A 27,497-nucleotide genomic window follows, 5' to 3' on the forward strand; every position below is an offset into this window, starting at 1 on the left:
TAGATAGTATATAACGTTGCTTGTTCACTCACGAGATGTGGGCCTTTTTTTGTTTGTTTGTGAGCTTCTTGGTAGTTTTGATACTCCAATGAATTATTTTAACTATCTTATTTTAATTTGGAATAAATTATTTTAACCCACTTGGATGCTCGAAGCGATGAGTGTTCTTTTTTTTTTAAAGAAATCTAATGCGAAATCGCGAAGATTCTTGAAATTTTATTCATAGACATAACGTGTTAGAGGAAAATTATTGACAATGTTTTTTAATGTCTGTGAAGTTAAAAAAAAAGATTCAGTGTGATGACCAGGATTATAGGCTTGACATTGTATCAAACTTCCTTGATATACTAAATGATAGGACGAAAACACAACGACTCGTGCCGTAATAATTTTTTTTTTTCACAAGAGAATTGAATTTGAAGGTGCAGAAAAAAATTGGCGCCCGACACTTGCCATGCGGAGTGATATAAGTTGACGTGTATCTGTGAGTCGGTGCCGTGTGGCGAAGGGGAGGGGAGTTTCAGACCAGGCAGGACACGCAGGTAGCGCCATGGAAGGACGTACTTTTCGCCATTTCTGCCTCTAATTCGGGGTCGGCCGGGAAGATCGGGCCAGCCCGGTTAGTTCGGCTAGCTCAACTCAAGCCTGCGGAGCCGCGTGGAGCTTCAGAGCGTCGCCGATCCCGAAATAAAGGCATCCAGAGCCGAAAGGAAGAGAGAGAGTTGGGGGCCTACCCTGGTCTGCGGTCCGGCCATCTTGCGAAGGACGTTACGCTATAAGCAGCACGTATAGGGTGATTCACGTCTTGCGCAACGCCTTCCGATCTTGAGACATAGTCATTGTTGCCACTGTGGATCGCAATTCCTCCCAGGACTTTTTCCATTGCAGCTGGACTCGCCACATTGCGACAAAGAGCCAAGGTTCGTCACAATCATATCTGGTCTTTTCTCGTGGCATCAATTTTTAGCCACGTTGCGTTGCCAACAAAGACATCGTGTGTTTGGCGTAAACCGTACACACGGAACGAGCTTCGAGAACTCTCGATTCCCGAGGAATTTTTGATTCCTTTCCAACTGGAAAAACAGAGAACTGCAACGATCAAGACTCGATGTTCGAATCATCGTGACTTTTCTTCAGTGTTTTTGCTATTTTGCTGCTACGCACAACAAAAAATAGAGCCTCGCGGGGACTGACTGTTGTCTATTGTATATTGTGATTGTGAAATCGACACACAACGAGGGAAAAATCCCGAAAACTCGACCTTTTTTCAACATTCCAACGATTTTTTGTAGCATCCAGCACTAACTCCTGAGCATTTTCTTGCTCGTAATTTTGTTGCAATATATTTCCTAGACTCGTACTTGTAGCCGATTTTCCACAAAGGAGGAAAAGGGAAGGCTCCATATGAACATATACCGCTCGAATCCCATCCCTATCAACGATGAGAACTATAAGACGGTTCCGTTCGACCCACCACCCGATCTAAGTTGTTCACCTTCTAGTCCAGTTCTCAGTCCAAGCAGTCCACCATGCTTTCCACAAGAACAGGAGGAAAGTGTGTCTGTCATTGGGCAGTACCTGCTGACCAAGCAGCTGGACGGAGGCCTGTTCGAGGCTATTCACACACTCACAGAAGAAGAGTTTGTGTGTAAGGTGAGTTCTAGGCTAAAATTTTACCATCATCATTGTGGAGTGTGTTTTTATGTCGAGGTTTTACGACGACAAGCATTTTTATCAAATTTGACTTTTCTAGTGATGTGACTTGGGTGACTGCTGCGTCGAAACACTTCAAACTTGAAGTTGAATCCTACAAAAAATTAAAGAAAATTGTAAGAGTGGATACCAAATTACAGTATTGTTGCATCATCATAGTTACATGTAGATGCACATCGACGTAGTCTGCAAAATTTAATGTTCGCTGTTTTGAAGCTAATGTAATACTTCGGTATGGTTTGGGTTATGTGTGAAACTGAAAGTGCTTTCTCGTGCGTCCTCTACTTCAAAATAAAGAAATTACGAAAATAACTCAAAACCTGAAGATTTCAGTAGTTAGCTAGCTCTTTCCTTGTAACCGTAATATGTTCGGAACTACTCTTGGTAGCTTTGCCAGCATTTGCGCAGCTGGAAAGTTTGGATACGATATCAAATTTCCAATTGTTTTTTCCACAACACTATAGTACCTGCTCTCTGTATCCATTTTTCTGGGCATGTTGGTACATTACGACAAATGCGTCGAAGTTTTCGACTGTTTTCCAGTACGTGATGAAATATAGCACCCAGTGATGCAAGGTGTCTTGTCCCATCCCTTCTTTAATTGAACAGTCAACAACTCAGCGCTCTTTTAGGGAAGCCAAACGACATGCAGTTTTCACTGGGCAAACATGCGGCACAGTCGAGTCTTTGTCTCGCCCCTATTGGTCACCTTTTGTTGATGCGTTCCCGCTTCTTACACCATGAATGGACCACTGAAACGTTAGTAGTGCAAACAGAACTCGCTACGCACCAGTTTTTAGAGGAAGAGAGCCTCTGTGTGTGGTTGGCTGTTTTAGGTCAGTTGTTTTAGGGAAAAAAAAGACAAATCTCTCAAAGTACTACAAGAGGACATGCGCATGATGCTGGTATTGTGAGATAGAAAAGAGCATCAATTTCACCTATAAACAAAATGCAAAGACAAAGTCTTTCATATGGTGATGAAATCATTTTTTTCGTATGAACGATGTAATATCTTTGCAGGGCAAGGTGTAGAAATGCGACATTTTTTTTCGGACAATGCAAGCTGCTTTTTTTAACAGGAAAAAAAGATGCACATGTTACCTTATGAATATTCAACCCAAGTGTTGAATAAAAGATTCACTTACAGAGGAAGCACCTGCCCATATACTGTCTTTTCATTAGGAAAAAAAGGAGGGAAAAAATATGATGAATCTAAAATCTTTAGGAAAAGGAAAATGCAAGTGCTAAAAAGCTAAATATGTGGGTTTTTTTAGTGCTTTTATGGGCTTTGTGTTTGTTTTTGGAAGTAAATTGAGTCTGAAATTGTACAATTCACACCTAGTTAAGAACTGGTGCCCCCAATTCACAGCTTCCAGCCCCCTTTTGAAGTGAAAATACAAGCCCTTGTGCCAGTAACAAAATTCATTTAGCACCCTTACACAAAATGGATTGTTGTGTATTGTAAAACTTCAACCTTGCCAAACCCACATCCTAAACTAGCACCTTACATAGCACCTATAACTGTAGTAAAGTCAAAAAAAAGAACAGTTACAGAAACAGAAAAATCGTAGCTTTGAAATTTTGTTTTTGCTCGTCATGCCTTTGGAACCAGCTTTGACACAAATCTTTGGTAGACTCCTTAGAAATTAGGACTCAAGAAAGTTATTGTGTTGGGATATTTCAAGTCAGAGTTGAGGGATTTAAAGGTGTACGCATGTCACGATTTTGCCTTTAGGGCCGGAAGCTCTGTTTCTGGCTGGAAACCTTCCATTGTTGTGTAGTATTTGCCGCAATCCAGAAAACCCCAGATGATGCCAGTTGCAGCTGGTTTCCTTTCTTCAAGCACAAGATTTCTACTATTTGATGTGTCAAAACCTCTTGTATCTTTAAAGTTCGTCAAAGGAAAAGAACTTCGTATGAACAATTCTCTCGTTAGGCTACCAACGGAAACGTAAATTCAATAGAGCATTTTGGTTTGAGTCTATAGCAAATCAATTACGACGGAATCTAAGAAAAGACTGCGCAGTAGAACTGGGAATGCAACAGTTGAAACGGAAAGGTAGAAGAATTGCGTACGAGTGGTAAATGTAGACCATATTTTTACCGTATAGTGAAGAATAGCTGCTTGAGCCGTCAATTACTAAGTTCCCTGCAATGAAAACCACCTTTTGTATGTGTCAAGCGCAGGTGACTGTACCTGTCCAAAGTGTTTGGTACTACCATCACTAGATGAGTCATAGAATAATCATCTGACTCTTTAGACTTAGAACAAGACACCGTATTCCTCGTGATTGTGAACAAAAGACAAGTAGAAGTTGGTGCCAAGACGTCTTTTTTGTCAAGACGTTTTGGCAACGACTTCACAAAAGAAGTCTTACGCATAGGCTAGATTTCTAAGGAGGAAGTCTCACGACATTCCTTTAGTTAGTCATGTGCAGTCGTGTGTGTACTAATACTACTGAGAAGAATTTGAACAAATCTCTCCCAACGTTTTTATCGTCTTTGATTGTGTAAGTCGTGACGAAGATCACGACAAAACGGCGTAAAATATGCAGCCTTTTTAGGATGTATATGAAAAGTTGTGGGATACTGCCAAACCTATATAACCGACTACCACTACACAAGGACTACTTGGCCAGTGCGACCACTTTTTTTAGCTTTAGCAAGCATTAAACTTAAAGTTCCTGTCTATACTAGTATAGTGACCACCTGTCCACATAGTCATTAGACCAGATTTTTTCTGTCTCAACTTCAAGTGATTTTTTGGGCAGTTTTGATTTTCTTCTCTAAGTAGGCACAGAAAATAGTGTAGAACAAGTTGCAGAAAATGTCTAGTGTAAAAAAAGAAAGACGCAACACCAAAAATTTTAAAAGTTGTACAATCTAAGTCTGTATTGGGCGTGTTACAAAGCTAAAAACGGTGCTACTCTCGTGGTTGTGCAATCTTTCCGTATGTGCCGCAACACCTACGATGACCTGAGCACGCGGCGGTGGCGTATTGTTTACTTTGAGTCACGCCGTGCGACAAGCGGACTGAAGTCTTCTTAATGACCAACGGCTGGAATGAGTCACACATCTCGTTTTACACCTAGGCTAGAACAAACAATGTTGGTCAGGTGACAATTGTGTACACTTGTGTGGATTTCAAAGGGTTGCATCATACCCTGTGCATAACAGTTGGAGCAGTGCCATGGGGAAATAAGGGGGAAATCTTTGCAACACAAAATCATCACAATAGTTCATCTGTGTTCGTAGTCAGTTAAATGTAGTACAGGGCTCTTTTTCAACAATGAATTGTAGTGAATTTTTGCCAGTCTTTTTTTGCAGTGTTCTTCAAAATTCAAATGGTTCAATTTCAGCTTTACCCAATTTTTTGTGCTTTTACAACTAAGACCTTTTTTGTGCTTTTGAGAACTTTTTACACGAGTGTATCCAATGTAATTGCAAAATGTCTTTATATATAGCAGCATGTATGTATAAAATCATGTGTAGCAATAAACAATGATCTTAATGTTGCGATAATTCAAGTTTTTAACTGCCAAATCATCCTTACTTAGAAAGATGCATGAATTTTTCCAGTTTTAGAAGTTGTTCAACACCAAAAGTGTGTGTCACGATATCATACCCAGCTGTTACACACACAAGTTACTCATGCTCACACCCTACATTGTGATGTGGCAATGTGGATACAATGACATCATGTAGTGGAAAAACTTCACACCAACTCGCTACATACTCCCCTCTCTCCTTACCTCTGTGATAATTAAAACCTAATTGATTTGTTTAATTTGGATGTGTTAATTGGATTCTACTGCAGCTTGGCTTCCAAAAATCAAGCCAATTTTTGTTGGTTAACTGGTTCACAATGAGTTGTACTACTGCATGCTTGTATAAATTGCTTTCTGTTAAATTTACTCATTATAATGGTATAGTATATACAAACCATTACCCAATTCTGGTTATTCTGTTCCAAAATTATCACAGTTGTCCTAGCTAGCTTATATGTCGCTTAGGAAATTTCCATGAGATTGCTACGCGATTTCCTGCGAGCATTAGGCCTCGGATAATCGGGTTAAACCGCCACGAAGGTCGCATACTCCAGTATGCAAATGAGGTGGGCGTGACCGGTGGCACGAAGGGGTGGGTTGTTGCATCACTCCGTGTGTAATAGGGGGGCAATTTCTGGTCATAGGACCAGTATGTACACAAACAGCATGTGATTCTGTTTTGAACTGAAGTCTGATGTAATTCTGCATTGCAAAACTGTTTTGTATTTCATTCAACAAATTATCTTGTGACCATCTTGAAATACTGGTGACACTATGTACATGTACAAGTAAACATTGCCTTGTGTTGCATCATGTGTGTTAGTGTTATAGTCTCTTCAGTGTCTTGGTATTTTCAGTATCCTTGATTCTTGAACTGGAGTCATAACATAGCTTATGATTTAATATCCAGAACATTCTAGAACATTCTGTTTACAACTAGATGCTTAGCTTTTTTTGTTGTTGCAAAATCACTGACTGGTGAATAATGAAAACATTTTTTTGTGTGTGTGAATTCTGTCTATTAACTTGGTATAGTATGCAGAAGAAAAAGATGAAAATATGAATAAAATGAGAATCCAATTTTTTTCTATGTTTGGGACTTAAATTCTTATGTATATATTGTATGCAGATTCGAAATGCAGTCAAAAGCAATGGCAAAAAATGATGTTGAAATTTTTTGGTGTTGACAATTTTTTGTTGTTGTGTTTCCGCGCAGGTTTTAGAGATCAGTCGTTACCGTGAGGCCATGGCAGCTAACTTCAACGTACTACCTCACGACAATGTCAACCAGATCGTAGAAGTCATCCTCGGCAACAAGAACGCTTACGTTTTCTTCGAGCGTAGTCACGGCGACATGCACTCGTACGTGCGGAACAAGCGCCGGCTGAAGGAAGAAGAGGCCGTGTGGTTGTTCTTCCAGATCGTGTCCGCGGTCGCTCACTGTCACGATAACGGGGTCGTGCTACGAGACCTCAAGCTGCGAAAGTTCGTCTTCCAAGACCCAGAAAAGTAAGTTTCCCCATTTCTAAGACAACCATAATGTTTTTACTCATAAGATGAAACACCTGTTTTGTAAAAAGCCCTATTGCAAAATACTGCAGTCTTGTGAAAAAAGACTTACTGCAAAATACTGCAGTCTTATAAAAAGCCTTACTGCAAAATACTGCAGTCTTGGGAAAAAAAGAGTTGCTGCAGTAAGGTTTTTTACAAGGCTGCAGTATTTTGCAATAAGGCTTTTAACAAAACAAGTGTTTTGAAAAGATCGAAATCCATCCACGGTGGTAAAAAAATACGCGGGTGATGTTGACAGAACCTTTTGAGCCGCGGAAGTGTCCACTTCCCGCATGTTTAGATTACCTCAGGTTAGAAGGAAGTTGTTTGTTGGATGAGACGGGGTTTTAGGTTTCTGTGTCAGTACAAGAGCTAACTGTACAGTATAGTAGGCGTTTGTTTTGTAGGCTGGGTCTTAGATAGTTATCCGAACCAGAATCTCAAGTGTTTTGAGTAAGGGTCAGTTAGTGAAGTCTTTTCCCATGATGGTGTGTTGTTCAGTGCTTTTACTAATTTAGCTACAGTGCTCTTCAACTTTTTTGTCTTTCTTTTTAGTTCTTTTTAATGTTGGTTCACCTTTATCTGTGGGGTGACCTATATCTGTTGCTTCCCCTAAAAACGTGGTTTTTAGGAATATCAAGTCAACGGACTTGGTTTCAAATTGTAAGATTTTAATACATATTTCAGTTTGAAACCACTGTCCACCGATTTCATATCCCTTTAAACTCTCTGTTTTTAGATACAACAGATATAGGTTACCCCACGGATAAAGGTGAACTAGTGTTACATATTGTTATATTTTTATAAATATTGCAAAAAAAGGTAAATAGAAAAAGAAATATAGGGTAGGGTTTTACCGTTACAAGGTCTATATTTCATATCTCCTGAAGTTCCAGGAAATATTCTACATGCCTTTAAGCTTTGCATATCTTTGCCTGACAGAGTTCAAAGCCCCTTTAAAGAAAGATATTCCTGGCACATATATATGACTGGGAATCCATTATCAGGGTTTGGGGCACAAAGGCATGCGGAGAAATTAATGGATATAGAGGGAAGTCGGATTCCGCTGACGGGTCCCGCAGTGACGTCAATCGCTCATTAACGGGAATAGCTCGGGCGAGATTGCGTGGAAATTTGAATTCGGTCGACGAGGTTATGTGTAAATGTCTGTGGTGGCGTCTTCTTTGCCCTTGAGCAAGCTTCCATGTTGTAAGGTACTTTTGTGTGCAGAAATACTGCATTGAGAAGTTGGTGCCAAAATTACAAGTACCCTTGGCTATGCTATCCTTTTATGTGTTGAAGAGCAATTTTATGAAGATTAATGCTTTTTATGTTTGCCAGGAAGGTTATGCTTTTTTGAGACATAACTTTCCAGGAAAATTCTTTAATATCATTTTTCATCCTTATGACGACTTGTGTTATTTGAGTAGAGAGGGTTGTCAGCTGATATAGCTATGCAAATGAGGACCTTATTTGCATAATCAATTAGAAACCTTGCAGATGCATTATTTTGTGAAGTCACAGAAATCTAGTTGACAGATTTTTTTACTGCTGAATTTACACGAAACAAGGTACACGTCCTTGATATTGGCCGTGTGATCTTGTTAGCTGCCCACAGTAGAACTAAGGTTGATATTCTCCACCCAGACAAACGTCTTGAAAGACGTGCCGAATGTACAGAACAGACAGACTTGGAGTCAGCAATAATGACTGTTTGCGTATCCCTTACCGTTGGCATGGGCCCAGGACTTGGTGCATTGAAGTCTGTCTGCCCTGTTGGCAGGTGGAAGCCAGCCAAAATGTGGTACACAATCCTATCTTATGTCTGGAGCTAGACATGCCGACAAACCAATTCATACCGGGTCCAGGGTTCTAGCCAGGATTTTATTTTAGCATAGTGGGAATGGCATAGCAGCCAAGCAACAAATCAGGAGATTGTGTGGAAGGGGCATCTTGGCTCCTCCACGGTGAGATTTTGACAAGGTAGAGTTAAAAGTTGGCACTCTGTTAACATCACATGTAATGTGAGGGATTTTTTGGTCAGTTTTGAATGGCATATCATCATTTTTCATTGTTCAGACATTGATTAGACATTGTTGAACAAGCAAATGACAGCAAAGCACCAATACACTGGTTAAAAATAAGCATAGTGGCCCTTATGTTAGCGTAGTGGTCCCAAATTTTAGCGTAGTGGCCCACTACGCTAAGATGCACTAGCTAGAACCCTGTACCCTTCAATGTCTCTCTGTACAGTCCCTACCAGGTTGCATGTAACACTGTCGAAACTGCGCAAGAAAGCCGCTCATTGGATTGCTAAACTGTTGATAAAATGTCTGGAGCTAGAATTAGTAGAAATGCCGACGAACCAATTTGTTGTACCCTTCAATCTCTCTTGAAAAGCATGATGTAACATTATAACAATGTAACAGTAGTCTATGTTTACGTGTGCGGATTTAGAGCAACTTCACAAGTGTCTCTTTTCGCTGCGGAAGGGACCGCGTATCCGGTCTTGGGTCCGTTCCAGCGATAGACCAAGGAGAAATATTTGCTCTGTCTGGGTTGGTAGACTTTTTGGCAAGTCTCCCATCTTTATTGCGCAACTTTTTTAATGCCCCTCGGCTTTGGACACTGTATACAAAAGTTTGTACAAAAAGGCTATGTTGTTGTTTTTCAAAGGTATTTGGGTTCAAATGTTAGAATATATGCAACCATGCTACAAAGTATATTGAAACTGCAGGGTTAGTGCATTTTTAGCGTAAAGGGACCACTACACTATATTCTCAACCACCATACTAAAATAAGGACCACTACGCTAATTTTCGACATTCACTTGTGGAACAATGTCAATCCAATATGATGATATGTCACTCCGAAAATTCTTCAAATTACATGTCATCCTGGCTAGAACCCTTAACTGATAGTCATACTTGCACAATGTTTAAAAAAGCCGCATGTTTTACCACAAATAAAATACCACATCCGTCTTCAAATACAGCTCTTTCATTTCGCTATATGAAAATTTCTATAAGTCTTTCTGTATACTCTCATATGCACAAATGGGAATGTCTTGCTATGCATAATTCATGGCTCAGTTTGACGCAGGCACGCGGGAAGACGAAGGAATGCTTAACGTTCCTTGCAATTTCCGACTGACAAATGACCTTGCCGCGTGACGCCCTTGGTTGGATCCGTCTGCTGAGATTGTGTGTAGCGATAATTAACTTGAGGAATTCACCTTATTGGGGCATGCATGTTGGAATACGTACTCTGTTTTGGTTAGTAATTGTTGAGTCTTCCAGTAGGATATTAAGGGGTCCAGAAAGATGACATAGAAAAAAGAAATTTAGAAATCGTGGCTATGTTTTAACAAAGAAACAAAATGGGGAAAGATCATTTTCCTTTGCAGATCATCTCACCATCATAATTTTATTTCTTGCAATACTATATGAAGGTTTTGTACACCATTGATCTAAATGAAATAAACATTCGCCAATAGTTCCCTGTCACTACCCGGGGCTTGTTATTGATAACTGGCAGAAGGTTTTCAAAGTGCCAACATGAAATGATGCAACTGCCACTCACATGAAATCACATGAGTTCCCAGAATCACGGCTAAAAGTAGAGAAATCAATACTGATGGCTTGTTCAAAACCAGACTGATAGTATAGCATACGCTGTACAAAAAGATAGAGGTGACAATTAGAAATGTATGTAAATTTTTAGATTTGTATATCGTTTTACTTTAGACTGACAAGCTATTAAAACTGTGGCCTACATACATGCATAGTCCAATGGTCAGTGTCCCTGACTCTTGACCAAGACAAGAGGTCTGGAGTTCAAATCTTCGTCTTATGACTGAATGTTAATTTCTATTTGTGTACCCATGCATTGTACAAAATATGCAAGACATGGTGTAAAGACAACTTGGCAAACTGAACATATAGAGAATTGTGTCAAAATTTGTAGTTTTCCCCAACATCAAATTGACTGAACAAAACTGTAGCACTGTACAGCCTGAAAAATCGACTACACGCCCCCTTTTATATCACAGGTCGTTGCTCCCTTTGTCATGTGTCCTTGTGCGTGCCATTGCGCAAGATTGAATAGACAGATCTGCCAAAATGACTAACAATTTTACCAGTCGGAAAGCCTTGGGCAATGGTTCTGCATAATCAGTGTACACAACCAGGTTTCCAAATACTTTCCTTCTTATTACTTAAATATTAGTTTCTTTAACTTTGTAGCTTATTGGTGAACAGAATTTTACACCTTAACACCGGTACTACAAACAGTTAGCTATTTATTTAATTGTCAAATGCTTATGTAAAATTCAGAATGTAATACAGTGAAACCTGTCTATAGGGGTCACTCAAGGGACTGGCCAAATTTGGCCCCTATGGGCAGGTGGCCCCTATAGGCAGTATGGCAAAAAAAGGTACATTTCACCACAAGCAATAAGTGACAAGGCATTCAGCTTCCACTGACATTTATTGACAATATTATTAAGGTTATACATTTAAACTAAATATGAGTTTAAAACAAACAGTTTAATGAAATACATTTGAATTACTACGACTGCTACAGCACTGTAGCTGTTCCCTTATTTCTGTATAGTAAAATGTATGCCAATCATGACATTAACGATTTAGAGAGAAGACATACATGTACTCTACTATTATTAGACACTGAGAATTAGAATCTGAGTCCGACACTAATCTGAGTCTTGCCGTTCTCGGAATCTGCCGAATTACCAACGTCAATGCGTGTCCCTCGGGAGTCGAAGCCTTCGACATCGTACGTCTGAGTCAAAACTGACAGACATTTGCTTGGTTCTCTTGTCTTTTATCCAGTTGGAATTGTCTGAACACGAAGTCAGCGCCGCCATTTTCCTTTGTTCTTCGATCTCACTTTTTCTGAGCTTGGGTCACAGCGCGAGTCTCCGGCAACTTTGCCAATCGAATAGACAAATCTTGTAAATGCCGCTAGTTGCCGGCAAAAATTAGACGTTCAGTCACTACTGATGACAAGTTCATAATCATTTCTAAGCATCAAAACACCACAAAAACTTTCATTTGTTCACGAAGGCTTGGCTTGACTTGTCTGCATGTGCCATTATGCCGAGATGGTCACGTCGCAATAAAACTTTCTCTACGTAGGCTTATTTCTTTGACAAAAATCCAACTAAGTCTAGTTCTCGCATAAATAATGGTGATTTAATTGATTTTAATCATTTCTATACCATAATTACTGTATTTTATGCTATACATCAGAATTCTTGTTGTGAAATTTTACCTTGGCAAAAATGGAGTCGTCCACTGACCCCAATTGAACTTGTTCATTTGCTGCAGCGACGCCATCTTGGAAAATCACGCAAATAAAATGCCGATATTTTTGGCCCGCGGAATACGAAAATTAGACCAGCGTACATGGATTTCAAGAACATATAACATCAGATACATGAACGGATGGTCTACTTGTAAAATCTGTCCATATAGTCTTCCAGTCTGCACAGAAATGACGATGTAGAGAAGGGTACAGTGCAAAGAGTCTGGGGCGAGAAAAAACGCCAACAACTTGGGTGGAAAAACTTCGCATAAAATCACATAATTTTGTATGCTGTTTCTTTATTCAATGTTTCCTTCGTAAATCGTCCAAGTTGAGCCTACATTTTGCTGATATATTGCAGAAATTGAAAAAAAAAGTGAACCCCGCGTGGGTTTAGCGCGGCGTAACGCGGACGGCCAGGTGACCGCTATCGGCAGTGTTCGCATAGCGGCCGGACCGAAAATCGTCTGGCCGCGACCGCATTCGACAGGTGACCGCTATAGACTATTTCTTAATGCTTAGGTCAATGGGAAAAATCCAAGGGACCGACAAAAAGTGACCGCAATGGCCAGGTGGCCCCTATACTCAGGTGACCCCTAAGGCAGGTTTCACTGTATGTATGTTTCTTCTTTTTATGTGCAATATCTGATTCGTTATGCCAAGCTTGTGTTCTTCTTGGTTATGAAATTGCAAGTAGTTAATTTATTTTTCTGTGATGCAACCGAAATCGCAAAAATTTTATCTGTAATTTGTAGGTGAATAGTTTGAGCTCTGAAGTTCCTTTTAAAGGTAGACTACACATATTTTTGACTTGTAAACGGTAAATAATAAACTGAGATGCTTTCTCTTTAAAACTTTGAACTGTGAAGGCTATCTCTGGTATACATATCAGTCTGCTATGGTAAGAGTCCCATTTAAAATGTCAACACCAAACATGCTTTCTTGTCATCATTTCTGGATCGGCCATTTTAAAAACCCATTCATGTTCAATGACACGGAAATAAGTCATCTCCGGGGCATGACTGACAGAAATGTAAAGTTATTATCCTTGCATAGCGTTGCATAATAATGAGATGTGCACATTGTTGAACATTTGAATGTGATCGTGTAGGAATGTATGAACCTGTGTATAGGAATGTGTGCGTGTTTGTTGTCAATTTTTAAGTTTATGACAAATTCCTCATTAGTCAATGAATTTTAGACATCCAGGTAGATAATTGTCCGTCACATATTGTCGTAAGAGCCACTAAAGAAACATAAAATTAGTGGATGCTATCTTGATTTTCTGAATCTGAAAGAATTTATCCAGTTGATTCATTGTTAGAAAATAAAACTGTATCTAGGGATTAATGGACACGGGTTTCAAATTGAGGCACTTTAAGTCTTTATGTTATTGCAGCTTGAAACTACTGTCTTTCGACTTGACGATCCCAAAATCGATCCCCATTTTTAAACACAATGGATATAGGTTACCAGCCTTGTCAAAACAAGGCGGCAGGCGGCGATTTTAGCCACCTACTTACATTTTTCCAGCCGGCTACTTTGGGGTAGAATTTAAAAAAATAAAAGTTTAAATCCAGTGCTCCCAGTTACAAAATCCCCCAGCAATTTGTTTTGATAAACCTCTGGCAGTTTTCTGATAGTTGGCCCCCGGTTAGGGGTCTTAGCGGGGAACCTATGCCAAATTTTTTTGAAATTCAGGATTTTTTTGTTAATTCAAAGTTTAAAGATAACAATAAAAGTTACCCAAAATACACCCCCAAACCATATTTAGGGGTCTAAATTCAAAAATTTTCCCAGGCCCCCCAGACCCCCCCTACGGGAAGGGGGGACACCCCACTCCCGTACCCACCCCCCGCTCGCCACTTCGTGGCTCGCCGCAAGCCGCTATGCGCCTTGCCTGCTACTTTCATATATTAGCCCCCTACTCTAAAAGTTTGTGACAAGGCTGGGTTACCCAACGGATAAAGGTGACCTAACGTTATATACCTCAGGATTACTAATACTGCATTGGTACATCTCTTTGAATTACTGTTAATTCATATATTTTTTGTATTAATTTATGGGATCTGGTGTAGTTATTAGAGTTAATGTTATATTTAGGAGAATGCATTGGTTTGGAAATTCGACGTTTCTCTCTCATATTGCCCCACAAGATTTTCCCTGACAAGGCCACTAACATGGTTGCTTGGCGTCGGGGAAACTCTGGTCCCTTGGGCTGTACTTCAAACACGAGCAGACGGAGTTTGGCGTTTTGCCAAGTGTATCACGCAGTAGGAAAATGTCTGCCTGCCAGCGCCTCATTTGCATTGGACGTATTCCAATCGGTCTGCCTGTGTGGGTTTTGAAAATAGGGTGGGCCATTTTCCGCTGCGTCTTTTTTTGGATGCCGCGAAATTTCTAGCGCTGAAAGAGATGTTAAAGGTGGATGTGGGAAGATGGATACAGTTTTGGTGTTTTGCTCATTTTCTTACCAACAATGACTTGGACTGTTCCATTTTTGGATGTGGATAGGGGTGGTAGGATGTTCCTTTTGAAATGAATTAGGATGGCCAAAAATCCAGTCGCTTTCAATGATTAGTAAATGAAAGGTATTGGAGGAAGAGAGATCACAATAGTAAGTTGATACATCAAAAGTTCAAGTTGAATTCATTTTTATACAGAAAAGAAACATGCAAAGCAAATTGTACAACTAAGTGTGAACAAGGGTCATTCTCCAATTGTCATAAAAATCTAATTATCTAATCGACCAATCAATGCCTTTGTCTATAAAAAGACTGACACTAGAACAATCTAAAGTTGACTATAACCTTCATAGCCATAGAAGCTTCTTACCAAAATCAAACTATAAAAAAAACACAGTATGAACTGTAAAAAAAAGATCTTGACACATTTATTTGCTGTCTGACCCTGTCGTATATGTAGGTGGCCCTGAACCACATATTTGTGCCTACGTGTGCGTTTTGTTCGTTGCTTAGTCCTTGCTGGACGCTGTTACCTTCGACCTACGGTCACAGGAAGTGGGCAGTCTCCAGAACAAATATTTACACACGATATAAAGTCCGCCTAAACGCATGATGGTGACCTAACGTCCTCCAATCGGATGGCAGCGTTCTCTAGGTAAAGGGGGGTTTGCCAAAGGTGGGGTTGTGTGTGGCGTCTGATGTACTGTAAATTTGTTTAAAGTTTGCTCGACTCAAATTTCATAGCACAGTGAAAATCTTAGCATTTGTGGTATTTTTGAGCTCTTTGTTGCAACAATTGCAATAGTAGTATGGAAAATTCATTGTATATTTGCTTGTAGGTGATTGAGAAAAGAAATCAAACTTAAAGATGCGGCAAAAGTTTCAGACTTTACAGTACATAGGTCAGCTTGTACCCTAAGGTCATCGACCTTGTGGCATTTGCTTACTGGGCTTGTCCATATTTGATAAGGGCCAGAATCCAGGTGAAAGATCATTAGGGCCTGTAGTGACATGTAAAATTTATTGTAGGTCTTAGAAGTCAGGAAAATGCATGAAAGCTGAATATTATTGTGTGGCTTAGACTCTGAGTTAGAGTTTGGTCCTGAAGACATTCTAAATAGGAAAGCATAGAACATGCAATTTGATACAAGAAATCTACGAGTTATGCAGTCAAAACTTGTCATGCTTGTGATGCTTGTCATGTGACTTAACAGGCTAAGATCCTTCCCAAGTTCCTATGCTGTAAAAAAATCCTTATGGAAACCCTGCAGGAGTATTTTACAAGTGAAGCAATCCAAAGGCCAGATTTCAAAAAGTAGGACTCTGGGAGACTGGAATTACATATTGCCTCTTGCGTAACTTGCAAGTTTGTCACAGTGAGTCAGATCTCTGGTTCGTCAGCAAGTTTTATTTATGAAGCTATTTTAGCCCACCCCTCCCAAATGTGTCGGTGTGAAAAGGCCATGTTATATATAGGAAGACATGTGAGTGACTGACATGCGCGTTATGTCACTGTGTACTGATGACTACTCCGACGGATGTAGCTAAAGAGTGACATACATTGTAGGCTAAAGAAAGGGACACAGTCAGTTTTTGGCCATGTACAAAAATAAGCAAAGTTTATCAATTAGTTTTGGGGTTAAGTCTAGAATAGAACCTAAGATATGTTACAAACTATTATTTATTAGTATTTTTACAATAATTTCAATTCCATGAGGCCAACATTGCTGTGTTTTTTAAAACTTTGGTGCACTTTTTGTCAGTAAATCTGGAAGGGTTTCAAAGCATTTATATATAAGGGAGTGAAGTTTGTCATTTCAGATTACCTTGTTTGATTACGAAGTTTTTCACTCTTTGCTATGTGGGAATGAAGAGTTGCTTTTCTTTCTTGTTTTTAAATGTGTCTCTTTTCTTTCTTGTCATTAAATGTGTCTCTTTTCTTTCTTGTTTTTCCTGCAGAACTCAGCTGAAACTCGAGAGTCTGGAGGACACGTACCTCCTGCAGGACCCTCGCGACGACCGGCTCAACGACAAGCACGGCTGTCCCGCGTACGTCAGCCCCGAGATCCTCAGCACGCAGGGGAGCTACTCAGGAAAGGCGGCCGACGTCTGGAGCCTCGGAGTCATGCTGTACACCATGCTCGTGGGGCGATACCCGTTCCACGACACCGAACCCCAGGCGCTGTTCACCAAGATCCGCCGCGGGATTTTCACGGTCCCGGAGGGGATATCGTCGAAGGCGAAGTGTCTGATTCGCAGCTTGCTGCGACGAGAACCGTCGGAGAGAATGACCGCGAGAGAAGCGTTAGAGCATCCGTGGTTCAAGGCTAACTTCCCCATTAGTGTAAGCGGGAAGGCGGAGCCGAAAGTACCTGACCAGATTGTTCCTGATTGGTGTATGGAGGAGGATGAAGCCTCCTTATTCAGCTGACTCAGATTCGAAGCTAGAAAATTGCACACCGAAGGTAGTTTCACATTCAGAGCCGTAATGGGCATTCATTCACTTTTAAGTTTTTTTTCTTTCAAGTCAAGGAGAAAGCAGTCGCTTCTGTAAAGCAAAAAAAGGATATAGTAGCAGTGAACATGTTCTCTTGGTTATTTGAACACAACTTCAGCAGGTTCGAAAACTCACAAGCCAACTGATCAAATTTTACTTTTTTTTCTACTTCAGGTCTACTTTACAGTCTCAGAGGGTTGCTATAACTGCCATCATTTTAAACGTAAATTATTGAATTTGAGTCATAAACATTTCATTTTATTTTTAAGAAAATTGAAATCGAAATAATCTAATTAATTTATAAAGCCGATGCGGCCAATTCCTGAAAAAGTATAAGGGGGGTGACGAAAAATGTAGAGGATTGACGTGACAAACAGCTTATTCCCACTGCCAAGTGAAATAAGATGTAACAAAATCATGTATAGTTTGTACCAAAACGTAAAAACGTTGTGTATTTACCTGTGAAATCTGTGAAATAACGACAGACAATATCGGCTTGTAAAATGCACAGAAATGTTCAAACTACAGCAAGGGTACAAACTTCCCAACGACATGAGCCATTAACCATTTATTTGTATTAGGTTGGGAACATACCACTCAAGCCTAGAGGGGTGACCAGCTTTTGACAATGCAAGCAAACTTGACAAGGCAATACAAAGGCTTAACACTTGAGGACCACAATATCAATTTTAAGAACAAACACCCCTGTTACATATCAAGAGTGGCATGTTCTGCCCATTGCTTTTGTGTTATGGAACCTTAAACCATTCTTATAGGAAGGGGTGTTATTACAACTGACAACCTCTCTACACTATGTGTAAGAATTTTAAGGCAAATGGTTGTCCCCATTTTCTGTCCATTCTTGGATGGGTTTACAACTTTGGAAGTAAAAACAGCTACTTGTGCAAGGAAATTAGTCAAAAGATGTCCCAATTTTGCCAGCCAGCAAAAACATAAAAAAAGAACAGAAAACCTCAACATATGTGCCCCCCTCCTTCTATAGTCGAAACAGCTTTTTCTTCTGAAGGCTATACCTGGTGCCCCCCTCCCACACATCGCATTCTTGTACTGAAGACAAGAGATGGGGGAGGGGGGCAGGTTACACTACTAGTATATGGAAGATTGTACAGTTACTTGTCAGCACAAATATTGTGTGATGTGAACAGCAAGAAGTTACATGTCAACCTGCAACAATAGATGTACAAAATATGACAGATTTTTTAAATTGTATTCCGCAATGCTGGACTGTGCACTGTGATTTGGGCGAAAGAAGGACAATTTTTAAGTGTTACTGTATCATTGGTGACACCCTAAAAGAGAAACAAAGTATCAGCAAAATTTATGGATCCTTTTTTTCTTGTTGCATCTCGCAAAAAGTTGTTCCCCTCAAATAAAGTTGTCCATTGAATACCTCTGAACCACATTGTGCAATCCAGCAGTTTAGCCATGTGAAACAAATGCCACTTGACTGTGAAGTGCTATCCAGCTGCGGTGTCTGCTAGCCGTCGTGCTTGCCCTACCCAGTTGAACAGGGAAGGGCTGACCACGGCAGGCTAGCAAGCAGTTCAGCCTGCTGCTCTAATGCGAAATTGTACAGTGATGTAACTGTGTGACTTGGGATGTACAGCTTGTTTATAAGGACTTTTTCACCGGTGAACCGTCCAGTCTTCAGCAGGAAAAAAAGAAACTGCTTCTGCCCTGTTTTGGTCATATTCAAACTACCTCTATGGATCGACTAGCAATAAGATCCTGAAGAAAATTTGACCAAGGTAAAAATATAAGATTTCCTCATTTCTTGTAGAATTGGAGGAAACTTCAAAAGTGTGTTTTTCTGAGAAACATATTGAAACATGAGGTTCTAAGGCTGTAAGGACAAAACCCGGTGAAATGGTCTGGTCACACTTTTCCTACTCAGTATAAAATCCTGTCCCTTCTATCATGAATGTAAATGTGATACCGTACCTCCTTGCAAATGTACAAAAACATCCAAACTTTCCGTTTTCTGTGCCAAACGCTTTGTTTGTTACTGCCAGAAAACCTTTGTGGGTACGAATATGTCAATCGTCAGTCGCTATGAAAAGCGACTTTTGATTTCAGGGTAACAGCCCCTATAAACTAGTGATATGACCTAAAAGAGATATCGTTTCTGTGCAAAAGAAAATGGACTGTAACAGTTGAAAAGTGGGTTAATTGGATGCAGAGGTTTGTAGGTATAAGTGGCAGCTTTGTGTAAAAAATGTGAATTTTATGTAAAGGTTATTTTTCTTTTATACAAGCCACTGTACATTGAAAACATGTTGACCGAGAAATTGTACATTTGCAATGGATGAATGCAGTGAGCAGTTGTGAAAGTTGACCTGTGCAAGGTTTGGTGGCGTGGAATAAAACATGAAAAAAGGATGATCTTTGTGGTGTTTTTACTGTTTGCTTCTCACATTTGCAATAGAAGAATGATTAGGACAAGAATGGAAGTAAAAAATCATTACATTTTAGAAAGTCATTAAAATTAGTATGCTGAATAGTAACTGGTAAGGTAGCAACGTTAGGCAGTAACGTTATCCAACCTATCGTTTTAGTTGTTAGTCTCTTTCGCAATCACACCTAACAGTACATAGACTCGGTGGGCTGCTGATGGAAAAAATTAGTCATGGTAGTTGTCAGTGGTGGTCAAAAAGCGCCACCTTTTATCGAGTTGTAGTACTGCAGTAAACTCTGGATGCGTGATTTAAAATAATGATTATGTTATCATTCAACGGTTATGGCGCTGAATGATGTATTAAACTCAGAAAAATAACGTATATGCATGTTTCAGTTGATTTCTAAGACAAAACAAAATCGTAAGGGTATAAATTAACAGTATAGGAGGAAATAATGCTTTTTTCAGTATTTTATAGACGCAACAACAAAATCTGAAAATATTTGTTCTCTCAGAGGTTTCATAACTTACCAACTCATAAGTTATAATTTAGATGGTAGATTAGTTGTACTTTTTATGTGTTTAGTAAAAACATTGTGGCTCAAACACGCACAGACGCCGGAAACTGCAACATCACGGTCTCACAGCGTCACCTAGCGATTACTATTTCAACTGCAGTGTCATAATCTGCTAGTCTCGTTTGTTCTCGTGAGATAGACATGGTAGTGATTTTACCGCGAAAGTATATCATAGCAAGATTAATCAGGCTAAATATGTTAACGTCTAACAGAGCTGTTTGGAAAGCCTGTTTGGAACATCTTGGAAGCAGCTCGCAATATTCAAATCAATGCGAAGTGTAAATGTATGTCTGTGTTGGCACCCAACATCATCTAAGCTGCCTGGGTTTGCCATGTATTGCATGATATCGGCAATTTCAATGAATCTAACGGTAATTTTATATAACGGACTTGACCTTCCTATCCATGTATGTTTCATCGGACACCGTGCATGAGCGCCCTCTTACGGTTTGCCTCATAAGTGCAACAAAAGCTGATCTCGTAAAAACTCGCGAGATGCCGCCATTTTGCCGCGAAATTCAGTGCTCTGGCTTGGGAAAGTCACAACTTCCCGAAATCATAAATTTTCTACCGTTTTCTGTGTTTCTGTGAACAGATTGAGTGTCTTGAGGGTCATTCTATCTTCATAACTTTCTCAAGATCACACAGGACCTTTGGGGCAGCAGAGTGAGCGCCATAGAGAGAGAAATCGGCAAAAAAACAAAGGTAAACTTGTGCTTGTTTTTTGCAGGAAATAATTTTTGGCCCCCTACCAGCTTTTATGCAACTGCAGTGGTTTCCTTTGTCACAGCTTTGCAATCTTTCTTGTGGGTGATACTAGTAATTACCTTTTTTTTCATTCAATCTTTATAGTGGTCATAGTTATAAGAGGTGGCCTGTGTGTCTTTTCTCTGCAAGTAATAGAAGGCATAAATAATTTATGATTGTCAAGCATAATTGTCATAAATTGAATTCTGCAGCATTTAAAATGCTTGATTATATCTATAATATTACTGTTTCAAAGTATGTTAAGGCTACTCAGGGGTTTTGACTTACTAGTACATAGCTTCCTTTACCGAATGGCATGCCACTGGAACACAGTTACTAAATGAACTTGTTTTTCTCTCAGTTGTATAGTTTGCAATGTACATATTATGTTTTGTATGTATGTAATGTTGTGCGTGTATTCATGTATTTTATGTAGACCACTGGCAGAATAACCGGCAGCATAATGTTGTAATAGCTAAAAGTGGATCTGAATAAAGTCAAAGTACATGTTATTGTGTTTCTTATTTTTCTTATGCATCATAAAGTGTCATGTCTGATGAGCACCAAGAATTCATCATAACTTGTGATGTGCTATCCCCCATGCAGACCCTCATCAGTATGGCGGTGAGCGCGGCCCACTTCCGTAACCTGGACGTTTCTCTGAACAGTCTGAAGGAATACAGTAAAAAATATGTCCTGACCGGGATGGAGTTTGCCTCTGAGGTTGCGCTGGATGTGCAGGAGATGTCTGGTTGGTTGATTTTGAATAACTTTGCAGACTTATGGTTTTTATGGAGCATCGGTGTTTGTTTATTTTTTGGGAGAGCTTCATTTTTTGTATTCTCAACATGGTCGAAGGTCAGGGCATGGTTGGACAAGTCCACTAGCCCGATTGTCCAGGGCAAGTGAAAGTGTCCATCGGGCAAGTGAATGTCCTTCCCCACTTGTCTGATCGGGCAAGTAAGATTTTTCCATGAGATTTTTATATACATGTTGCTTATCACAGTTACTGCATCAAGCATTGGTCAACACAGAAAAAATAGAGCCAATGATAAAAGAATTCCATTGCTGCATGTGTAAATACATAGTGAAAATTGTTAGTTAAATTTTTGGGCAAGCAGAAAGCTGGTTCGGGCAAGTAAATTTTGCATGTATTTGCCCGATAGGACAAGTACCGATACTACTAGTACACACACCTATACAGTCTGTAGTATCATGTTTCAAAATCTTAAGACCTCGTGGGTTTAATTTAATTCATAGTCAAGTTCAACCATCTTGTTGCCTCCACAGCCAATGAGGAGCAGGTACAGCAGCTGGAAGACGTGATGGTGGAGTACGCGGCGATGGAACGAGACCTGAACCAGTTTGTACTGGCTGTGGAGACTGTCAAACAACAGGTGAGACCTGAACCAGTTTGTACTGGCTGTGGAGACTGTCAAACAACAGGGGAGACCTGAACCAGTTTGTACTGGCTGTAGAGGCGGTCAAACAACAGGTGAGACCTGAACCAGTTTGTACTGGCTGTGGAGACTGTCAAACAACAGGTAAGACCTGAATCAGTTTGTACTGGCTGTGGAGACTGTCAAACAACAGGGGAGACCTGAACCAGTTTGTACTGGCTGTGGAGACTGTCAAACAACAGGTGAGACCTGAACCAGTTTGTACTGGCTGTGGAGACTGTCAAACAACAGGTAAGACCTGAATCAGTTTGTACTGGCTGTGGAGATGGTCAAACAATAGGTGAGACCTGAACCAGTTTGTACTGGCTCTGAAGACTGTCAAACAATAGGTGAGACCTGAACCAGTTTGTACAGGCTGTGGAGACAGTCAAACAACAGGTGAGACCTGAACCAGTTTGTACTGGCTGTGGAGACTGTCAAACAATAGGTGAGACCTGAACCAGTTTGTACAGGCTGTGGAGACAGTCAAACAACAGGTGAGACCTGAACCAGTTTGTACTGGCTGTGGAGACTGTCAAACAACAGGTTAGGCCTGAACCAGTTTGTACTGGCAGTGGAAACGGTCAAACAACATGTGAGACCTGAACCAGTTTGTACAGGCTGTGGAGACGGTCAAACAACAGGTGAGACCTGAACCAGTTTGTACTGGCTCTGAAGACTGTCAAACAATAGGTGAGACCTGAACCAGTTTGTACAGGCTGTGGAGACAGTCAAACAACAGGTGAGACCTGAACCAGTTTGTACTGGCTGTGGAGACTGTCAAACAACAGGTTAGGCCTGAACCAGTTTGTACTGGCAGTGGAAACGGTCAAACAACATGTGAGACCTGAACCAGTTTGTACAGGCTGTGGAGACAGTCAAACAACAGGTTCAGTCTCTTCTTGATACAGTTCATGTTGATATTATTACATTGTCAGGGCTCGAAAGATTTATTTCTGCATCCCTGCAGTGGTGTAGGTAACATTGAAACTTTTCTGCACCAGACAAACTCTACCTGCACCACTATGAGCTTAGGAGGTATGGATCATACTTAAGTTGTTCAGAAACCATTCCTTTTTTTTTCGTCTACTTTTTAGGTGGTAACAGTCAATGCAGCTAATAACAATCCATATACATGTACACATACATTTACATCATATGACATTTATGTATAAAACTCAGTACATGGACCAGTGCAGGTTAGGAGCAGGTAGACATCATAGATACCTGCACAGGTCCAATTTTTAGCTGCACTAACCTGCATATGCAGATGGTATTTCGAGCCCTGATTGTTGTTATTTCACTGCAAAAATTTGAATTATCAATTTAAATAATGATGATTAATACAATTTACAAATTGACTGTTTCAAAGTTGTTAAAGAAATGGCACATTTTTGTTAATTTCTGTTTTTCTTTCTTTGTTATTTTAGGTGAAAGATGGGGAGCTGTCCGACCGTGTAGCTGTGGAGAAGGCTCTGAGTGAACAGCTGGAGGCTGGACAGCAAGGGAACAGCAAGGAACAGCTGCTACAGCATGAGATGATCGCTGGGCTACAGGAGAAACTTCGGGAACTCAAGGGTAGGCTGTTATGCTGTTTGTGTTAGCGTTATAACATAATAGTGTTGTTTTTATGCAGGGTTCTTCCCAGAATTGCTTAGTATAGTGGATCCGGAGGGGCTGGCAAAAATAACCTGAACCAACGCGCTGCATTTTCATGAAAATGGGTTCATTTTGCAATGACAGAGGGTGTCAAATACTATAAGTATAATATAATATTATACTGATTCCTTTGTTGTGAAGTGGCAAAACCACTATTTTTTTTATCATCACCCATTCACAAGTTTTTGCAGACAATGCCCACTGGAAAAATGATGGCGCAAAAATCTGTGAATTTTCATTAATTTCAGCAACACTAACCAAGAAAATAGGGAAGAAACAAACTAAAGTTTAAAAGTAGTATAGTGGAGCTGGGCTAGGAGTATAGTGGAGGGCCTACGTTATTCCATTCTCTCTGGAAAACTCTGTTTTATGGTTGAAGGGTTTGAAAGTCGAATCAACAGAATTTGTTGCCCAATTTGCAAGGGCAAAACAAGACATCAACCTGTATATGCATAGGCTTGTCATAACAGTATTCTCAAATAGGATTTTATGCAGATTAACATAGTATGATATCCTTCTGAACTGAAAACAAAAAAATGTGCACATCTGTACATCCAAAATATTCCAACAAGTCTACAGAAAGAGTTTAACACACAGGCTGCATAAGACTGAACTGTAAGGTTTGATCAACTTTAAGACTTGTTGGCTGTGATACTATCAGTATGTTTTATCACTTCAATTCTTGTTACAATATTTATGGTGTCTGTCGGTTACTGAATATAATGCTAGTTCGCCTTTATCCTGTTAACCTATATCCATGGTATTTCAAATTACAATATTTTCAAAATATTACAGTTTGAAACCACCATAAAATTTGCTTAAATCTTTGCCAACCACAAAACCGCCATGCTATCTTTTAGGTGAAGAAGAATCGGAGCCCTCCCCTCAGCCAGGCGGGTCCCAGGCGGGAGGCGACGATGATGATGACCTTGAGATCGAGATGACCCAGACAGAGGTCAACATGAAGTGCCCTTTGACCCAGCAGGAGTTCAAGGAACCCGTGAAGAACAAGAAGTGCGGGCACGTGTACGACAAGGGTCCCATCCTACAGCACATACGCAGGAAGAGGGGAGTCAAGGGCGGGGTCAAGTAAGGAGTTATTCTATCATGATGTAACATCCATTATCATAATATCGCCACGTTTACGACGATATCTCAAGCCATACTGATTTGACAAATTGTCAATGCATCATTTTCTCCAGTTACATGTTGCTGTTACAGCTTGCCTTTGCCATTTCTTCTGTGTATCTTATTTTGTCCTGCCATAAACTTAATATCGATGAACGTGACAGTGTGTTCGTCCCACGACGAGCTCGCCTGCCCTGAAAAAGAACTGAAAACTTTTGGCCTTGTTGTCTTCGAACGCATCATTATCGAAGCCTTTTTAAAAATGCATTGAACATATGAATGTCTTAAGTGTTCATACCTAAAAAAAAACTGTATAATGTACTAGTAGATCTCATTGAAATCATCTCTAATTTATTTGTCGTTAATATGATCAGTGGCGGTATTATAATACTGGAAGTCCTCTTTCCCGCTACCGTGAAATTAATCCCCGCGAAATTAAATGCATTCACAGTATTCAGAGTATTATGTCTTATTCCGTTGTTCAGATGTCCCGTTGGAGCGTGTGCGAATAACGACCCCGTCACGGAGCAAGACTTGGAAGACGATGTGGAGATGAGAAAAAAGATCCAGAAGAAGAACAGACAGGCAGGGAGGAAGGATGCACGCAACAGGGACATGCCCTTCTAGAGTTTATTTTGTCATTCTAAACAAAAAGAGACAGAAAAAGAAACTGTGAGACAAAAAAATCAAAGTTTGACAAAACGATACAATGGTACAAAAGATCCAGAAAAAGGACAGATAGGCAGGGAGGAAGGATGCACGGAACAGAGACATGCCCTTCTAGAGTTGGCCTTGTCTATCTTGGTTTTATTTTTTTTCATTCTAGACAAAAAGAGACAGAAAAAGAAAGTTTGAGACCAAAAAAGTCAAAGTTTTACAAAACGATACCTAGGTTCTCACCAGGATTTTTTCACAGCATATGGCAAGCGTTGCAAGCATGAGTTTTGTAGGGGTTTAGAGGAATCTTTCCCCTGAAAATTTTTTAGATTTGTAAGCCTCAGAAATGCTATTTCCTGCTTTTTGAGGGCCAAGTTTGATTAACGCCAACCTTTGTTACAAGACAACAGAAAAGCCCCCTAATGGGCCTATACTGGTTGAAGCACAGCATACGGGCCCAACAGCATAGGGGATACAAATCACAGCGTGTGCTCAATTGCACTGGCGAGAACCCTAGGTACATTGTACATGTAACAGACACTTCTTACTAAAATACATGCATACATCTACAAACATGTTCAAGAAATGTAGGACTGTGAGTACAGGACAAGAAGCTATACAGACTATGTTATGTAAAAAGCTATGAAATATAAAGACATAACGACACTCTACTGTAACAGTTATTTATTGTCAACATGCAAGAATGTTGTACAGTTTTATACAAAAGTCTGTATTCTTCATTATTGATGAAAGTCAAGTTTATATTGTGGGATCACAAGAGTCAAGCTTGTTTAGGCAGAAGACTTTTGATAGCGATGGTCACAACAACAGTGTAAAAACAAATTGTAAAGAACAAGTTCATAGCCAGATAATAAAACATAAGTAAGTAGAAAGGGTATTTACGTTTTTAGTTGAGTAGAAATTGTTCTTTAGCATAAAGATGTTCGACTGTAGAGTAGACACTACCCATAAGGTAGTTGTTGTTTTTTCCTTCTGTTTTTAGTTCAATTTCTGTTTATTTGCTTAACCAGATAAAGTATCTATCTGAAACCTTGTACATTTTTGTATTAGATGTTTTCTTAGGCTTATGTACATTCCATTAAACATACAGCATTGAAAATGGCTTGTTTTATGTCTTATTGTTCCTCTATTCCTTTTCATGATTAGAATTGGAAACCAGAAATAACTGCCAATGATTGGTAAAGGTAAGGTTAAGCTGGCAACCTCAAACTGAGAACAAAGCATGACCCTTTCTACTAGTACATGTCACAAGTGCACTGTCCCCTGCTGCAAATGCTGTCCGCAGCCGAAGATTGCGTTTGGCAGGGCGCGTGGTGCGCCATGAGGAAATGGCAGGAGAGGTCTAGCTTGCTTTGGGAACCGGGAGATCTGCGCAGGCGTGGTCGTCCTTCGGTCACACTCAGGAAACTACTGCTGGAGGATACAGCTTTGCAGGCCAACGAGCTCTGTTCAATCATGCTGGACAGGAACATGTGGAGACACTGGTGTCACCCCTCCGAGGATGAACTGAACTGAACTGTGGGTTCACTACAGCTCGTGTGTGTTAGCTATGCACACTGAGTCACCCTACTCTTCTTGATAAGATGTACAGAGGTTTGATGCCATAAGCTCCTTCATACATTGGGCTTTACTTCCCCATCCGAAAGGACTCTGCGACTTTTCCAGTCACTTCTAGGGCACAAACCATGTGTGTCACCATTGCAGGCCATAAGCAAATCCTACGGTAGCATAAGATGGTATCAAAAGCTGACAG

At 40.1% G+C, this 27,497-nt stretch overlaps 2 protein-coding genes across 3 annotated transcripts; both read left to right on the forward strand.

Annotated features, from left to right (window-relative positions):
* The first annotated feature begins 449 nt into the window (after positions 1 to 449).
* Positions 450 to 19,499, forward strand: LOC118404094 (tribbles homolog 2-like). Of its 2 annotated transcripts, none has more exons than XM_035803055.1 (4): positions 450 to 1,653; positions 6,478 to 6,770; positions 16,562 to 17,067; positions 17,274 to 19,499. In XM_035803055.1, the coding sequence occupies exons 1-3, from the start codon at positions 1,405 to 1,407 to the stop codon at positions 17,031 to 17,033; spliced, it is 1,014 nt and encodes a 337-aa protein (XP_035658948.1). In that variant the 5' UTR covers positions 450 to 1,404; the 3' UTR covers positions 17,034 to 17,067; positions 17,274 to 19,499. The 2 variants fall into 2 exon arrangements, with proteins under 2 accessions (XP_035658948.1, XP_035658947.1); XM_035803054.1 differs by having other exon boundaries at positions 450 to 920; positions 1,354 to 1,653; positions 16,562 to 19,499.
* A 1,075-nt stretch (positions 19,500 to 20,574) lies between these two features.
* LOC118404678 (E3 SUMO-protein ligase NSE2-like) lies at positions 20,575 to 26,843 on the forward strand. The gene is made up of 6 exons (XM_035803922.1): positions 20,575 to 20,798; positions 21,447 to 21,591; positions 22,131 to 22,237; positions 23,710 to 23,857; positions 24,799 to 25,027; positions 25,552 to 26,843. Exons 2-6 carry the CDS (start codon positions 21,459 to 21,461, stop codon positions 25,691 to 25,693), a joined length of 759 nt encoding a protein of 252 aa, XP_035659815.1. The 5' UTR covers positions 20,575 to 20,798; positions 21,447 to 21,458; the 3' UTR covers positions 25,694 to 26,843.
* Positions 26,844 to 27,497: the final 654 nt, after the last annotated feature.

Source organism: Branchiostoma floridae, chromosome 17 (assembly GCF_000003815.2).
Source record: "Branchiostoma floridae strain S238N-H82 chromosome 17, Bfl_VNyyK, whole genome shotgun sequence".
Classification (NCBI taxonomy): domain Eukaryota; kingdom Metazoa; phylum Chordata; class Leptocardii; order Amphioxiformes; family Branchiostomatidae; genus Branchiostoma; species Branchiostoma floridae.

What these genes read in the sequence shown, in the direction of transcription:
- LOC118404678 (XM_035803922.1), top strand. Translation starts at nt 21,459, where the DNA reads ATGGCGGTGAGCGCGGCCCACTTCCGTAACCTGGACGTTTCTCTGAAC. An exon ending in GGATGTGCAGGAGATGTCTG is followed by an intron (nt 21,592 to 22,130) that starts GTTGGTTGATTT and finishes TTGCCTCCACAG; the next exon opens with CCAATGAGGAGCAGGTACAG. An exon ending in GAAACTTCGGGAACTCAAGG is followed by an intron (nt 23,858 to 24,798) that starts GTAGGCTGTTAT and finishes GCTATCTTTTAG; the next exon opens with GTGAAGAAGAATCGGAGCCC.
- LOC118404094 (XM_035803055.1), top strand. Translation starts at nt 1,405, where the DNA reads ATGAACATATACCGCTCGAATCCCATCCCTATCAACGATGAGAACTAT. An exon ending in AAGAAGAGTTTGTGTGTAAG is followed by an intron (nt 1,654 to 6,477) that starts GTGAGTTCTAGG and finishes GTTTCCGCGCAG; the next exon opens with GTTTTAGAGATCAGTCGTTA. An exon ending in GTCTTCCAAGACCCAGAAAA is followed by an intron (nt 6,771 to 16,561) that starts GTAAGTTTCCCC and finishes TTTTTCCTGCAG; the next exon opens with AACTCAGCTGAAACTCGAGA.